Below are 15880 nucleotides of genomic sequence, written 5' to 3' on the forward strand. Positions count from 1 at the left end.
ACGGGCATCCTTGGTTCTGTCCTGAAGCTCCCACAGTGAGGCCGCACCTCACGCATCCCAGCAGCTCTGCCCCTGTCAGCACCACGTCGTGGGGCAGGATTGTGCAGTGGGTAGAGCTGTGGGTGCCCAGCCAGTTCTTCTGCTATGAGTCTGCTAAGAGGTATGAGTAAAACCTACCTGTCAGAGATGTCATCAAGTCACAATGGAAATGCAAGCCCCTCACTATGTTGGAATCCGAAAAATGTGAGAATCCTTATGACGTCTTAATTCTCAGACCATGGCATTCCTTTTCACCCCTCAGAAACGAAACCATGCCCCGTAAGGCTGACAGAAGTGTTACTCGTTCACTTGTGTCCGACTCTTTGTGACCCCATGGACTATAGCCCACCAGGCTCCTCTATCCATGGAATTCTCCAGACAAGAATACTGGAGTGGGTTGCCATTTCCTTCTCCAGGGGATCTTCCTGACCCAGGGATTGAACCCAGGTCTCCTGCACTGCAAGCAGATTCTTTACCATCTGAGCCACAAGGGAAGCTTGTCGTAACAATGGCACAGGTTGTTTTCCAGGACTTGGAGTCAGCCCCTGTCCAGTTCAAGCTGGCTAAGACAGATTGGGACTACCAACCCTAAAACTCAGCCTGCACCGGGGTCCAGTGAAAGACCTTTTGACATCAGAAAACCCCACCCTCTGGTCACGCTAGTGCCTTCACTTTTGGACATGCATCCCTTGACGAAGCCCATAAATCAGACACGCTGGTACAAAGTGCCGGCTACCTCACCTTTCCCCAATTCCAGTCACCTTTCTCCACACCTAAGACCACCCTGCTTCCCTACCCCACAAATACTTCAAGTCCCTCGCCTTCAGGAGGCAGATTTGAGATTCGTTCTCCCGTCTCCTCGCTTGGCTGCCTCGTGAATAAAGGCCTTCTCTGATGCAAGCCTCAGCATCTTGGCATTTGGTATGCTTGCTGTGCATTGGACAAATGAACCCGGTTCCATAACAGAAATGCTTATATCTATATATTTACATTGTACACAGAAAATTTTAAAAGTAAAAAGCTGATCAGTCATATCATTTACCATGAGAGTGAAGAATAACAGGGGTGTGTGTGTGTGTGTGTGTGTGTCTGTGTGTGTGTGTGGTGAGAGAACCAACAGTAATTACTGCAAAAAAGAAGAGAGTAAGAAAGAGATGGAGGAGACAAAGAAAAAGAAAAGAAGGGAGGGAGGGAAGGAGGAAGGAAAGAAAGGAAAAAGACGGAGGGGGAGGAAGAGGCAGGGAAGGAAGAGAGGGAGGGAGGGAGGTATAGACCTTGTTCCGTGTCTCACATGGCTCCGTAAAGCCCACAGATCCATTATAGATGATTAAAGACAATAGGTAAAAAGATCCTAAGTCTATGATAGTTACCTTCGCTTTACACTGAACAGAAGGAGATCGTCAAAAGGAGTTTTCACACTTGGGATATAGAGCAGAACGGAAATTTAGTCTTATTTGGACCCGGTTTCCATATGATACGTCAGTTCAGTCACTCAGTCGTGTCCGACTCTTTGCGACCCCATAGACTGCAGCACACCAGGCCTCCCTGTCCATCACCAACTCCTGGAGCCTACTCAAACTCATGTCCATCACGTTGGTGATGCCATCCAACCATCTCATCCTCTGTTGTCCCCTTCTCCTCCCGCCTTCAATCTTTCCCAGCATCAGGGTCTTTTCCAATGAGTCAGTTCTTCGCATGAGGTGGCCAGAGTATTGGAGTTTCAGCTTCAGCATCAGTCCTTCCAATGAATATTCAGGACCGATTCCCTTTAGGATGGACTGGTTGGATCTCATGCGTAATTCTCATTTAATTCCATGAGTATCAACGCACCAGGTATATTAACAAAAGAAGACTACATCTTTTCTGCACAAAATCATTCTTTGGGGTTGATTCTGTTTAATCAGCACTGGGGAAAACATGACAATACCTGTTCACTGAATGGAAGACCCTGGAGTGGCCACAGTGGGTGAGGCTGGTGGGGAGAAGAAAAGCAGAAGCAAGTCTGCAGGACAGGGCAGTGAGGGGCCCTGGGCGACTCTGCGAGGTCCAGGCAAGGGTCTCTGGCCGCTCACAGGACAATGACAGCCGTGGTCTTCTCCTTGGAGGGGGAGGGGGGCACTGAATTCTCCCCCAGCAGATTCCTCTCTGACCCTTCCTCATCCTGCTGAAAAAAAAAAAACAGGAAGAAAATCAATCCTTGGGAGGAAAAGGATGGGACAGAGTCAGCTTCATTTGGCAATCAGGTAAAGGAAAGAAGGAGGAAAGGAAAAGGTGACGGAGGAAAGGGAGTTAGACAAGATCTAAGCCAGAAAAGAGAGAAAGTGGGGAACTGAGAGCAAAGAAGCAGGGGAGACAGATGTTAACCCAGGACAAAGTTATGGGGTCACCTTCCCCAGACAGCGAAGGGCAGAGCCCAGCACAGGGAAAGGCTGAGTGAGGGGACCATGACCACTGTTCAGCCATGTTCCTGCCCCGCTGTCTTTCCCTAGAGCCACACCAGCCAGACTCGCCCTTTGCCTGCGTGACGTGTGTGCTCAGTCACTTCAGTCCTGTCTGACTCGGTGACCCCGTGGACCGCAGCCCGCCAGGCCCCTCTGTCTCTGGGATTCTCCAGACAAGAACACTGGAGTGGGTGCCATTTCCTCCTCCAGGGGATCTTTCTCCCTAACAGCTCACCAAGGCCTGGGAGCTCTGGCCACAGAAGCTTTGAAGACCCATGCCCAGGGAAGCCAAGGACACAGTGACCTGCAGAACACAGATAGCCAGGAGCAGAGCACGGATTCCTAGGAACAAATCCTGAAGATAAAGGAGAAAAGAAAGTTTCAATCAGGAGTCAGCTCCTGTGGTTCCTCTGTTACTCTCTTCTTGCTAGGAGGCATCAGAGTCTGTTCAACTAACTCCTCACTGAAGCAGTTTGCATTTTCCAACCACAGGGGCAGCCAGTCCCCATCCCATTTGCTTGTCTGCAGGGTGACCTTACCACGCCCTGTGAAGAGGTGGAGATAATCACTCAACCCCCTGGGAATGCTTTGATCAACAAAATACAGTGGAAGTGACACTAGGGCCTGGCAGCTTCCATTGCCTAAGTCTTAAAATGCTCACAGTGGGACGCTGCCTATTGCAACCTGGTTGCCCAAGCCACACGGGGAAGCCATTGTAGCCTCCCTGGCTGATACTCCCTAGCTGAGCCCCCTGACATGTGAGTGCGCCATCTTGGCAGTCCAGCCAATCAAGCTCCTGGATGACTTCACACCCAACTGACCCATGACTGCAATTGCCTGAGAAAAGCCAAGTGAGGACTGCCCGTTTGAGCCTAGTCAACCCACAGAAGGTGAGACTGCATTTGAGGGTGGTGTGTTAACTCGGCAGGGGGTGAGGGACAGCAGTCACACACCAGGAAAGACAGAGGGGCAGCTCACGCTATCCTGTCTCCTCTTTGCTCCTAATCCCCTTTGATTCAGGGAATGATCATGCCCAGAGATCTGAACGGGGTCTTCAATTTAAGTTAAAACCTCCTGAACCCACAACCTCAGATGAGGTCCGTGCTCAGAGGGCCTCCATCCCTGCCCTCTGGTGCCCCAGTCCCCCAATTTACAGCTGTGATGTGTTCCTGGAAGATTGGCTCTCCTTTCTCACCGTCAGCATTTGCATGTATCTTCTGCAGTCCTCCTCCTCCCACGATGAATAGGAACTCCTTCTTCGGTACCAAGAGGTGGGGCTGACAGGGACTAAGGAATCACACACAGAGCTGATGTTGTAGAAGCCATCACCTTGCCAGATGAAGCTATTCACACAGAAGACGACAGCGGCCACGGCCGTGGCAATGCCAGCCAGGGTGAGCAGCCCTGATACGCAGCCCTAGAAGAGAGAGGTTCAAGAGGTGGTCCCTCCCCATGGATGGCAGAGCCGTGGGGTCCCGTTCTCAAACCAACCTCCTCTTCCCCAGCTTCCTGGCCCAGGATAAACCCTCCTACCCCTCCAGGAAAGATCTTAGGATGTTTGAAACCAAAGGAGAGAAGACAGAAAAATAGAGCAGGAAAACGGAGACATAGTAGGGGGACAGAGAGCAAGGTGGGGCAGAGGATGCCTGACTCACTGAGAGTTTGCCCCGGCGCTTCTCGTGGACAATGGCCCCAACTCCTGCTGCAATGGCCTGGGAAGAGAAGACACCAGAAAAGCCATCTAGTTGACCGTCTCCCATCACACTTCTCCCAACAGGCCCCAGAACAGCCAGTTTGAAGCAGGATCCAAGAGCCAGGCCAAGAAACCTAGCAGACAGACAGGACTCAGCTTACAACTGCCTGACTCTTCTCAGCCATGCCTTTAAGAGGAAAACGGAGGGTGGAAGTGTTTTGCCCACCACCTAAGGCAGCCTCCTCATCATTGTTGTTCAGTCACTAAGCGGTGTCCAACTCTTTGCGACCCCATGGACTGCAGCACGCCAGACTTTCCTGTCCTTTACCATCTCCTGAGCTTGCCCAAACTCATATCCCATTGAGTCAGTGGTGCCATCCAACCATCTCATCCTACCAGCCTCCTCATAACATAAGGCATTTGGACGCTGGGTCTGTGGTCTCTTCCCCCGATCCCTGACCCAGATCCAAAGGAACTTTCTTTCTCCTTGTCCATGACCACTTTTGCCTCCCAAGGAGCTCACAACCCTTCCCTCCCATCCAAGCACTAGCCAGGCCCGACCCTGCTTAGTGTCCGAGGTCAGATGAGATCGGGCACGTTCAGGGTGGTATGGCCGCAGACTCATAAGCCCTTTCTTACTCACCACAAACCCTGCCCACAAGGCACAGCCCGAGGCACGCAGCTGAATCCAGGGTCCCAAGTAGAGAAGCCCACCGAGAGCACAGCTGATAGCCCCGAGCAACAGCTGGGTCACCTGCAAGAGATGGGGAAAGCCACGCCCCTTCCCATGAGCCCACACGCTCCAGGCGCAGCCACCCAGCTCTCAGCACCTGGGCATGGCTCCCCTCTCTTGCCCTGCCTTGACTTCTCTTGGATTCTGGAAGTTCTATCCATGAAGCAGTGCATCCTGCTTCTCCCTCACCCCTCTGACTTGACAGCATTTTATCCTTCATTCTTTCCTAAATCCCAGTTTTCCTAAATACCACACCTTGTCATCCCACTTGATGCTTCCTTCTTCTTTTCTCCTCTTTTTCCCATGGGAAGCCCACCATCCTGTCCAGGATGGGCCACAAAGACCTCCTTCCAGAAAGGAGTGTGGTTAGCTGACATCCTGGGCTTCCCTGGTGGCTTAGACAGTAAAGAATCCGCCAGCAATGCAGGAGACACAGGTTCAATCCCTGGGTCGGGAAGATCCCCTGGAGAAGGGAAAGGCTACCCACTCCAGTATTCCGGCCTGGAGAATCCCATGGACAGAGGAGGCTTGTGGGCTCCAGCCCATGGGGTCGCAAAGAGCCGGACACGACTGAGCGACTTGCACACTTCACTAGCTGACAGCCTGCAGTGATCAGCGTCTTCAGGGTCCCCTCATCTTTCAAGCTGAAGGCACATTTTTTAGGGATAGCTGCCCAACAACGATTAAGCAAGGCGGTGGTTTGAGGGCCATTTCCACCTAGAACGGGACTCCTGTGATGGGCAGTCTTTGCTCCCAAGCTCCCTACCGGGCTACTACAGACCTCATCAGGCCTCCATCAAGATCTCCTCTCTCCCCCTGCCCTTTCCTGCTCCTGCCGTCTTCACTGCCTGGCGTTAACACCCCCAGGAAACCTTTTGCACACCCAGCTCCCCACACAGTGTCTGTTTCCTGGAGGATCTGACTATCACAACTTCTTGGACGTCACCACCTACGTGTCCTGCCAGCCTCTCAGATTCATCGTGCCCAAATGCCAGACCCCACCCCCCACACCCCCAGGGTCTGCCTTGCTGACTTCCAGGGCTCCAGACTTCTGGTCACCCTCACTCCAAACCTCAGCATCCTCTCAGACTCCTCTCTTGCCTGGTACCCCAAGTCCACCCACTCCCAAGCGACCCCACTCACCAAAGACTTGGACTCCTCTCTCTCCTCCTCATTCCTGCTGTGACCTCGCAGGTGCCGACCCTCCGTACTTCTTACCTGGACACCACCTGGCTGGGATGCTGCCTGAAGCTCGGTGCCTGCCCCAGAATCCCTCCATATCCGATCCTTCCTACCATCGAAGCTGATCCAGGACGAACGCCTCAGCTAGTCATTCAAGTTTCTCAGCAATACTGGGGTGTATTTCCAGTCTAATCAGCCAGGAGTCCCATTCTCTTCACTCTGACAGAACCTGCCTTATGCCCTCTGGCTTCTTTGCCCTTGTTCTAGGCATTCTCGAAACCTGATATTCCTTTTCTCCCATCCTCCACCTCTATCTGTTAAACACATTGCTTCTCCATTCAAGGTCTGGCTCAGAGGCCATCGCCTGCAGGAGGCTGTCCTGTCTTCCAAGCATGTCACCGGTAGTCGCTCAGTTGTGTCCAACTCTTCGCAGCCCCGTGGACTGCAGCACGCCAGGCTTCCCTGTCCATCACCAACTCCCAGAGCTTGCTCAAAAGCTCATGTCCGCTGAATCAGTGACACCAAATGATCATCTCATCTTCTGCCCCCTCTTTTCCTTTTGCCTTTGATCTTTCCCAGCATCAGGGTCTTTACCGATGAGTTGGCTCTTCGCATCAGGTGACCACCTGATCTACCTTTACCTCTAGGCTTTTGTGTAGTTGCCTGACCCTTCTGAGGGATGCTGAGCACCTTGAGGTGATCACCGAGGGATTCTGGCTTAAGCCTTCCCCCCAGTGTGCCTATCATATTGCCTGGCATCTGTAGGCCCTCCAACCACATGGGTTCAACAGCCCCCAGCGATCCTCCCGCCCGCCCACCCCCGCCTCCGGCTGGGACTGCTCACGTTGCACCAGAGAAGCGATCCCTTACTTCTTTCCATCTCAGCCTCCATGGTGAAACTTCCAAACAAGCAGGAATACAAATGGTGAGTTTTCATGGGGATTCCACCCACGTTCTTTTCTCACGTCATATTGGAGAAAGCGCATTACCCACCTCTGTGTCTCCTTGCTAACTCACCTCTCCAGCCAGCCCACTCTTACCCCTAGTGCCAGCTGTCCATAGCCTATCCTGGCCTTGGCAGGACGGTGAGACAGGCGCTCCACCAGGGAACTCCCAGCTTTTAGCAGTTGTGCCAAAGCAGATTCCTGGTGGATGTGGATGTCAATGTGGGTGGGCTGGGAGAGCATAGAGCCCACATCAACTCCATTCACAGTCAGCGTGTTCTGGGCCATCCTTCCTGCTGGGGAGATGTATAGGAGTGAGGTCTGAGAGCTGAGGAAGGGGAAAAGGAATACACAGCATGAGTGCAGGGAGAGAAAATAGTCTCCATGTCAAGTCCCAGCATGTAGGGTCTCAGTTCTCTGACCAGGGATCGAACCCATGCCCCAGTCTAGAAAGTTCAGAGTCTTAACCACTGAACTACCAGGGAAGTGCCTGATCTCAATTTGGAATACAAATCTGAATCACCTACAGCGTTTTCACCATATGTATCCTGGGATCTTTCCCCAAATGGACAGATACAGTTTGTCTGGGGTTTGGGATTAACAAAGAAAGGAATCTGAATTATTTTAGCAACATGGTATGTATATTTACACATAATACTTTTATATGGTAAAAAAAAAATCAAAAGATAAGTAAGTGTGTACTGCTAAAATCCTCTCTCCTATATTTCTCTGCTAGCCAGCTAGTTGCCTTCCAGGTGGAAAAATATTACCATTTTCTAATATGCTTTCTGTGACTATTCCAGTATTGTTCATTTTCCCATTATGACTGAGATTGACTTTCTTTTCATGTTTAAGAGCCTTTTTCCTCTTCTTTTGTGAGCTTCCCTTTCATATCCTATGACTGCCTTGTTGTATTGTTTTGTTTTGGTCTTTACAGGAGTTCTTTGTGTGTTTGAAATATTGCCATCTGTGACATAACTTGCAGATAGGGCTTTAATATTTGTAATTTATTTTTGACTTCTGTTTAGTTCAGTAGCTCAGTTGTGTCTGACTCTTTGCGACCCCATGAATCACAGCACGCCAGGCCTCCCTGTCCATCACCAACTCCCAGAGTTCACTCAAACTCATGTGCATCGAGTCGGTGATGCCATCCAGGCATCTCATCCTCTGTTGTCCCCTTCTCCTCCTGCCCCCAACCCCTCCCAGCATCAGGGTCTTTTCCAATGAGTCAACTCTTTGCATGAGGTGGCCAAAGTATTGGAGTTTCAGCCTCAACATCAGTCCTTCCAATGAACACCCAGGACTGGTCTCCTGTAGGATGGACTGGTTGGATCTCCTTGCAGTCCAAGGGACTCTCAAGAGTCTTCTCCAACATCACAGTTCAAAAGCATCAATTCTTCAGTGATCAGCTTTCTTCACAGTCCAACTCTCACTTCTATACATGACCACTGGAAAAACCATAGCCTTGACTAGACAGACCTTGGTTGGCAAAGTAATATCTCTGCTTTTTTAATATGCTATCTAGGTTGGTCATAACTTTCCTTCCAAGGAGTAAGCGTCTTTTAATTTCATGGCTGCAATCACCATCTGCAGTGATTTTGGAGGCCCCAAAATTAAAGTCTGACACTATTTCCCCATCTATTTCCCATGACGTGATGGGACCGGATGCTGTGATCTTAATTTATTTTCATATAATCAAAATTTTCAGTCATTTTTCATGATTTCTGGGTTTTATATCGTACTTAAAAGGGACTTTGCCATGTCAAGATCATAAAATAATAACTCTTCCCTGTTTTCTTCTAAGTACTTTTATGTTTTCAGTTCCCATCTGGAACTTACCTTGTAAGCTGGGAAAAATGGATCCAAATTGGTTTTGTTTTTCTCAGATGCTAACCTTCTGAAAATATATCCTGTCTACAGAATGCATCATCTTTCTGCCACTGATTTAAAATGCTCCCTGGAGCAAAAATGACATTCCCATGGGAAACCACGCCTGTTTCAGTCTTTATCGGCCCATTGGAGGGTCTGATGAGTCACGCACCATGACCATAATATTAACTGCGAACACAGAGTTTAATGTTTAGTTGAGTGATTTCACTGACCCCCTCACCATGTTACATTTCTCTTTGATGGCCACTTTTGCTAGATTACTTCTCCTTGCGTATTTTGGAATCAACCTGCCTCATTCCAAAAGGCAAAGAAATCCCCTCCAAGCAATTCTCATGGTCATCCTAATGATCACTGTTTAAATCATAGCATTATTAATAACGATTCTAAAAATGCCAGCAAGGACAATAAACTTAAAGTCTTCCCATCTGTATTGTATGAGCTTCTCAGAGCAGCTTCACGCTTCACCTACCTGGCCTCCTGTGAAGGATACAAGTCGGGTGTCCAACGATTCTGCAGATGTGCAAGGAGGTTCAGACCTGTTCACAGACCCACCCCAGGAAGCCCAGTCAGGATTCTAGACAGATCATCCTTGGGCTCCAGGAATCAGCATCATATTGAGGCCCAGAATGTGCCTTAGGCTCCGGCTGCCTCCAAGTCCTCTGGGTACCACCTCTTTCCCCCCACCCCCCCCCGAGTCCTCTGGGTACAGCTACCTCCCCCCTCTCCCCTCCTCCAAGTCTCTGGGCACCAGCACTTCCTCCCACCCCCCTCCAAGTCCTCTGGGTACCACCACCTCTTCCCCCTCCACCCCCAAGTCCTCTGGGTACCACCACTTCCCTCCTCCACCCCCGCTCCCAGCTCCAGTCCCCAGATAAGCGTAGATTCCTGCTCTTCCTCTGAGCCAGGCCAGCCCCATGAAGGTTCCCTTTCACACCACCCTGACTCCAGCCTATGGAGCTCTTCCTCGCAGCCCTGGACCCTCCTCTCTGGCCGGCTCCTCCCTGTTCCCCCTCAAGCTGGAGAGAAAGGGCCAGGGCCCATGCTATACCCTGGGCCCTCCACCTTCCACCTTTCCTACCAAAAGACCTCTCACCGCGAACCCTCCTTAGCCTCAGCCGCCTCACCCCTGGAACAGAGACACGAGGCACCAGGGAGGGACAGCCACCCTGGTGATGTGGCCAGACACAGGCTCCCGGCCCTCCCCAGGCATTTTTCTGTGGTCCCTTCCTCTCGCTATTGTATCCCTGCCTTCCAAGCAGGCCCTAGGGGAACCAAGAACTGGGGAGAATGGCATCCTATGAGACAGGATGGGGGCCTTGGGGACTGGTCTTGGAGCCTCCTCGAGAGGTGGGGAGGGGTGTCTGGCGGTAAGTGTCTCCTGGGAGGGGAGACCACCTAGGCTGTGAAGGCTTTGCTCACCTGCTGTCCTCTGGGAGCCAGCAGCCAAGCCAGGCAGAGCTGGGAGGAGCTGCCCGAAGCTGAGACCTGCTGTGGGGGGAGAGAGCAGAAGGAAGGGGTGGAGTGATGAGGGCCTGACCTTCAGCATCTTGACTTCCCAGAAAGAAGCCGGGCCAAAGGGGCCCCTCCAGGGGGGTTTGGTCTTGAGTACACAGGCCAGAGAAGGCAGAGAACACACACAAACACACACACACACACCCCGGCACATCCATACCTACTCAGACAGCACACACACTGGGGGAATCCTTGATCAGAAAACCCCTGCCCTGGTGGGGACGGGAGACAGAATGGCCTCTTCAGGTTTCCCAGGGCTGGTCAGCTCTTCAGTCTCCCAGGCCACCCACCTGGTCCTTGCACTCTCCCGGACACCAGAGCCCAGCTTTCCCCAGCAGCTGGAAAACCTTGGAGGGGCCCTGTACTCCAGCCGTGTGCTGGGAAGTTGCCTCATCCTTCCCTGCTGGCAGTCCACCAAGTACCTCCCACTTCTGCCAGCTCGGGTCTCCCCAGCCCTGCCGATCCACTCTCCACTGCCGATCCCTGAGGAGAGCAGGTGAGGCAGGTCCATAGCCTGGGGGGGCCCTTTCCCCCAAGACCCTTCTCAGAGGAGGCCCCACCCTGCCGCCATAGGCCCTCCAGAACTTGCTGGGCAGGAAGAGAGGGAGGAACCAACTTCCCCTGCAGAGGACGGGCCTCCAGGAAGGTACAGGAGTGAAGTCCAGGTGCATTGATGCCAAGTCGTTCCCACCTTTGGTCTCCATCTCCACCCACGGCTTCATCCTTCATGCTGGGTTGGTGGGGCGGGTGCGGCAAGGGGGCAGTTAGAACAGGACTGAGGAGCCATTGGTGGGGAGAGAAATATTTAGGGGTTGCTGGAGGGTCCCCAGACTCAGCTAGGGAACAGCTGCTTCCGGAGAAGTTCAGCAGGCAGCCAGGACTCGGTTCTGCCCAGCAGCCAGGGGACTGCGGAGGGGAAGAGGCAAAGAGAGGAGCCAGGGGAGGGGGGTCTGGGGTGGCACAAGCCTGCTGGGGGCAGAGGGGAGAAGTGAGAACTCTGGGACACAGCCTGGTCTGGCCCCCAAGGTGGTGGGAGGAGGATGAAGGGAAGGTCTGCGGTGAAGGGGAGGCCCCATGGACCGAGCAGGGGCCCCAGCCTCAGGAGACTCGAGCATCCTTCACGAGATGTCCCCTCAAGACAGGCCCTGGATGCTGCTCTGTGACCTGGGGTTGATGGGGGGCGGTCTCCACCAGCTCCTGTGGAATCCATGCCAACCTCCTCCTGCCCACTCTTCACCTCTGATGCTCCTTTCCTCCCCACCAGGCGGGCATCCAGAGGCATGGGGACGGTGGACCGCGGGGAGGCGGCCCCCAGGGCTCCCCAGCCAGCCTACATCCAGGTGCACTTCCACCATGAGTCGGGTCTGGCCAAGCTCCTGCTAGGCGGGTGCTCCCTGCTGCAGCCCCTCCTCCTGCCCAGGCCCCGTGCCGCCACCCGGGCCCTGGGCCGCCACCGGCTGCTGCTGACCTCCTGGGTGAGTGAGGCTGCTGGCCGTGAGGGGCGCGGACGGGCGCCCAGGCTCCCCGGACCTGGAAGGGGAAGCCCCTCTCCTGTCGCTGTGCATGCTCCCTGCCAGCCTCGCTCTGGACAGGACACTAAGCCAGTCGTATCTTCTAACTGGAGATCAAGTTCTTGCTTTTCCCCCCACTGACCTCTCAATGAGAGCTGTAGTTAGGGTAGGCTATAGGCTTAAGGGCGCAAAGGAGCCCCTGACCATTTAAAGTCCCAGCTGGGGGAGCCCTGAGTTCACCCTCCCCCTCCCCTCCCGCTGTCTCCTCTCCTCTCCTCTGCCTTCCCTTCTCGCTTCTTTTTCTCTCTCTTTCATGAGGCTCTAGCTGTTAATACCTGGAGTGGCAGGTCTCCCCACAGCTACCCTGAGACTTAGGCGCAGAGGGTTGCTCCCGGGCTCCGTGTGCTTAGGTTTCTCATCTTTCAGGTGGTGCAGATCGTGCTGGGGGTGCTGAGCGGGGTCCTGGGAGGATTCCTCTACATCTTCTCCTCCACCACCCTGCGGAATTCAGGAGCTCCCATCTGGACAGGGGCTGTGGTGAGTGGGGTGGGAGGACAGTGGGCAGAATGGACCCCAGGTGAGAGAGACCGCAACCATCGACCCCATCAAAACGTGGACTATTAGCACCCGAACACACCCCCGGCTCCTTCGGGCCGACGCCCTGCTTCTACAGACAGGCAACCAGCTGAGCCAAGGGCTGGGAGGGCCACGGTCACCGGTCAGCTCTCCCAGGTCCCTGCCTGGGGCCTCTCCCACCGCTTCTCCCACCTTCAACAGGAGATCAACTGAGGATCTTGGGGCGGGCTCATCTCTAGACATCAGCGCTGCTTTGAGACGGGGGAGGCAGGATGTGCCAGAGGGTGTGCGAGCCAGGGGCACCTCCTGGTGGCTTCGCATGGTCCTCTGTGGGTCCTGCACACCGGGCCCTCTGGGGGGAGGGGGACCCCTGGACCGCAGTGGTGATGTCAGCAGAAGAGGGTATGCGACCTGCAGCAGGAGATGGTGGGGGGCGGGTCATAGCAGGACCGAGACACCCGTGTCCTGCCCACACTCACAGAACAACAACAAAGCACATGCATGAAGAGAAGAGTCAGAAGTAACCATCCTCACCCACCCCGTGGCGAAAACACACGGAGATGAGCTACAGCGTTGCCAAGCAGGATCCTGATCCATCTTTCCTCCAGGATCGACCAGGCTTCCTGTCCTGGAAGGCCCTCTGGATGGGAGGCTGAGCGCTGTTGGAACGGGCGCCCACGCCCATCCAGAGGCGGCCGACCCGCATCCTGTACCGGGAGCTCCTCCAACACCCCAGACCTTCCACCCCACCACCCTGGAGCTTTCATAAAGCCCCTGGGGCTGCCTCGAAAGAGAGAGTTTGGAGAAGGGAAGGAGGGCTCACTCCTGGCTTGACCCTGAGCCTTTGTCCGATGTCCCCTAAGTAGAGGGTCCTACAGCCTCAGGAGTTTTAATTCGGGCCTCAATACTCTCCCCATGATCTTACAGACCACAGCCCTCAGGCCTGTGTGGAGTGTTGTGAGGAAGGGCCAGCTAGATGGCTGCGGGAGTCACGAACGAAAAAGGAAGCAGGCAGCTGGTGGGGGGCAGGGGATGGGGGAGTTGGGGCTTCTGCATGAACCCCACGGCTTCAACCTCTCCCCAGGCTGTGCTGGCTGGAGCTGTAGCCTTCATCTACGAGAAACGAGGTGGCGTCTTCTGGGTGAGTTGGGGAAGGGCAGGGGTGAACACCAGGCCCAGAAGCTGGAGGCCTTCCCTAGCCTCGGGCTCCATCACACGCCCTCCCCTGGCCCCAGGGTGGGCGCCAGAGAGACTGAGTCTCCAAGATCTCTCTGCGTCTGCTCCTCACCAGGCCCTTCTGAGGACCCTGCTTGCCCTGGCAGCCTTTTCCACCGCCACTGCCGCCATCATCATCGGGGCTGGAAGATTCTACGAGTACCACTTTATTTTCTATAAGGGCATCTGCAATGTCTCCCCCTCCTGGAGGCCCACCGGGGCCCCCAGCCCCCCGAGTCCAGACCTCGGGAGGCTGCAACAGTGCACCGCCTACATAAACATGCTGAAGGTAGTCGGGCGGGGGGACAGGGTGCGGGGAGTCCCACCCTGGATGGGAGGGAGGCCGTCCATCAAAGAGGGGTGACCTGTTCTGCCCCTACAGACAGACGTGGAGGTGAACAAAACACAAGCAGTCCCTGCGCTCTGTGGGCAGCTACAGATCCGTGGGAAATACAAACATCGAAACCAGAATAAATGAGCCGATAGAGCTAATATTGCAAAAGCGGGTCGGGTGTGAAGGGGTTCAATGCCCGTTCAGGTCTCGGGGTTGTCAGGGAAACGGATCACAGCCCAAGCCTGTCCCTGTTCTGATGAGGACACCGATGGGCTCCTGGCTGCTCTCTCCACGCTACGCCCACAGACTACACAGGGCTCCTTCTTCGTCTCTCCCCCCAACCCTGGAAGCTACAGACGTGGGGAACGGGACGAATGGGGTGGAGAGTGACCCTGTGCCACGCGGAAGGGGGACACACACTCCACGTGGCAACAGTCACTCTGGGCTCACGGCTTTGGTCCTCTGTCCCAGGCCCTGTTCATAAGCATCAATGCCATACTGTTAGGGGTCTGGGTTCTACTGCTTCTGGCATCTCTCCTGCCCCTGTGTCTGTTCTGCTGGAGAAGATACAGACGTAAGGAAGTGAGTCCCTAAAGCTTGCATGGTGGGGGCAGCAAGGCTGTCCGGCAGGAACAGGGATGGAGAGTGGGTGGTTTGGGGAGGAGAAAAGGGTCCTTGCAGAGAGTCTCAACGGGCGTGATTCCTGTCTTTCTACCCCCGTGGTGGCCCAGCCCAGAGAGCTCCTATCCCTAAGTGGTACCCAGTCCAAAGACCCTAGGGAGCCAGGGACGTGCAGGTCCATGGTGGGACCTGGAGCTCTTTGCACGAGGCTGATGTCAGATCTGATTGACTCCAGAAATGAGCTGCCCGGGAGGAGAGCATTTTCACTGTCTCTCCCCCGTGGGCTGTCTTACCCTCTCCTTTTCCCTTAGAAAAGAGACCTTCCCTTGGAAGAAACTGCCGGGAGTGAGTGAGATCCAACCCTGCCTCTCCGGAGGACTCGTGCCTGGAGCTTCCACCTGGGCTGGGTGTCCAAGCATCTGCCTCGTGGGAGAAGAGCCAGGCCAGGAAGAGAGGCTCTGTCTGCCCCGGCGAGCCTCCTGCATGGCCACAGCCTCCACCTACTCCACCGTCTCAGCTGTTCTTGCCTATTTCCGGCTTGCCTTCACCACCTGCCTGCCTCATGCCCCTCTTGAGCACTGATGATAATAAACTCCTGTGTTGTTGCTCCCAGCTTCTTGCCGAGGGTATTTCTCTTGGCTGGAGGGAGACAGAGGAGAATGAGCGAACAGCAAAGCTAGGAAGATCCTCCCACTCCCAACCCCTCTCTGGGGCTAGAGTAGCCATCCCTGAGAACAGAGTCTCTTTGAGGCTGGTACTGGGAACTGTAGGTCCAAATACCCAGGGATGGATGAAAGGAATGGAGACTCTGATCCCGGCTACTTACAATTCAGAGTTAAGAGGGTAAATCCTTGACCATTTGAGAGCTGGACTTTTTTCTATTTTGACTGTTTGGAAATATTAAGAATTAGATCAGATAACACTGAGATGCAATCATTTCAGAAATCTTTTTATAAAGCTAGAACATCCAACAGTGTGATGAAATACAAACCCTGGATACTTGTCCCACGAAAAAAAAGAAGGGCTTCCCTCACAGCTCGGTTGGTAAAGAATCTGCCTACAATGCAGGAGACCAGGGTTTGATTCCTGGGTCAGGGAGATCCCCTGGAGAAGGAAATGGCAATCCACTCTAGTATTCTTGCCTGGAGAATCCCATGGACAGAGGAGCCTGGCGGGCTACAGTCCATAG

General features: G+C 54.0%; 2 protein-coding genes across 11 annotated transcripts; one reads left to right on the forward strand and one right to left on the reverse strand.

Moving 5' to 3' along the window:
* Positions 1 to 1915: 1915 nt before the first annotated feature.
* Positions 1916 to 10796, reverse strand: TMEM176B (transmembrane protein 176B). 5 transcript variants are annotated; one of them, XM_055421530.2, is made up of 9 exons: positions 10725 to 10796; positions 10342 to 10410; positions 9392 to 9458; positions 7129 to 7360; positions 4817 to 4927; positions 4136 to 4192; positions 3676 to 3897; positions 2716 to 2835; positions 1916 to 2200 (listed from the first exon to the last, which is right to left on the reverse strand). In XM_055421530.2, the coding sequence occupies exons 4-9, from the start codon at positions 7318 to 7320 to the stop codon at positions 2108 to 2110; spliced, it is 795 nt and encodes a 264-aa protein (XP_055277505.2). In that variant the 5' UTR covers positions 7321 to 7360; positions 9392 to 9458; positions 10342 to 10410; positions 10725 to 10796; the 3' UTR covers positions 1916 to 2107. The 5 variants fall into 5 exon arrangements, with proteins under 5 accessions (XP_055277505.2, XP_055277504.2, XP_055277502.2 ...); XM_055421529.2 differs by having other exon boundaries at positions 1916 to 2203; positions 10725 to 10792; XM_055421527.2 differs by lacking the exon at positions 10725 to 10796 and having other exon boundaries at positions 1916 to 2203; positions 7129 to 7325; positions 10342 to 10413.
* A 26-nt stretch (positions 10797 to 10822) lies between these two features.
* Positions 10823 to 15192, forward strand: TMEM176A (transmembrane protein 176A). 6 transcript variants are annotated; one of them, XM_055421534.2, is made up of 7 exons: positions 10823 to 10930; positions 11699 to 11909; positions 12372 to 12482; positions 13606 to 13662; positions 13813 to 14025; positions 14542 to 14652; positions 15003 to 15192. In XM_055421534.2, exons 2-7 carry the CDS (start codon positions 11715 to 11717, stop codon positions 15042 to 15044), a joined length of 729 nt encoding a protein of 242 aa, XP_055277509.1. In that variant the 5' UTR covers positions 10823 to 10930; positions 11699 to 11714; the 3' UTR covers positions 15045 to 15192. The 6 variants fall into 6 exon arrangements, with proteins under 6 accessions (XP_055277509.1, XP_055277508.1, XP_055277510.1 ...); XM_055421533.2 differs by lacking the exon at positions 10823 to 10930 and adding an exon at positions 10937 to 11168; XM_055421535.2 differs by lacking the exon at positions 10823 to 10930 and adding an exon at positions 10937 to 11099.
* Positions 15193 to 15880: the final 688 nt, after the last annotated feature.

This window comes from Moschus berezovskii, chromosome 3 (assembly GCF_049115385.1).
Source record: "Moschus berezovskii isolate FMDL1 chromosome 3, NW_MosBer_1.0, whole genome shotgun sequence".
NCBI lineage: Eukaryota > Metazoa > Chordata > Mammalia > Artiodactyla > Moschidae > Moschus > Moschus berezovskii.

Excerpts from the sequence above, each read along its gene's own strand:
- TMEM176B (XM_055421529.2), bottom strand. The coding sequence starts at position 7,320 with ATGGCCCAGAACACGCTGACTGTGAATGGAGTTGATGTGGGCTCTATG. Across the intron at positions 4,928-7,128 it reads ATGGACAGCTGGCACTAGGG|GTGACCCAGCTGTTGCTCGG; the intron begins GTAAGAGTGGGC and ends CATCTCTTGCAG. Across the intron at positions 2,836-3,675 it reads GATACATGCAAATGCTGACG|GATTTGTTCCTAGGAATCCG; the intron begins GTGAGAAAGGAG and ends CTTTATCTTCAG.
- TMEM176A (XM_055421534.2), top strand. The coding sequence starts at position 11,715 with ATGGGGACGGTGGACCGCGGGGAGGCGGCCCCCAGGGCTCCCCAGCCA. Across the intron at positions 13,663-13,812 it reads AACGAGGTGGCGTCTTCTGG|GCCCTTCTGAGGACCCTGCT; the intron begins GTGAGTTGGGGA and ends GCTCCTCACCAG. Across the intron at positions 14,653-15,002 it reads GAAGATACAGACGTAAGGAA|AAAAGAGACCTTCCCTTGGA; the intron begins GTGAGTCCCTAA and ends CTTTTCCCTTAG.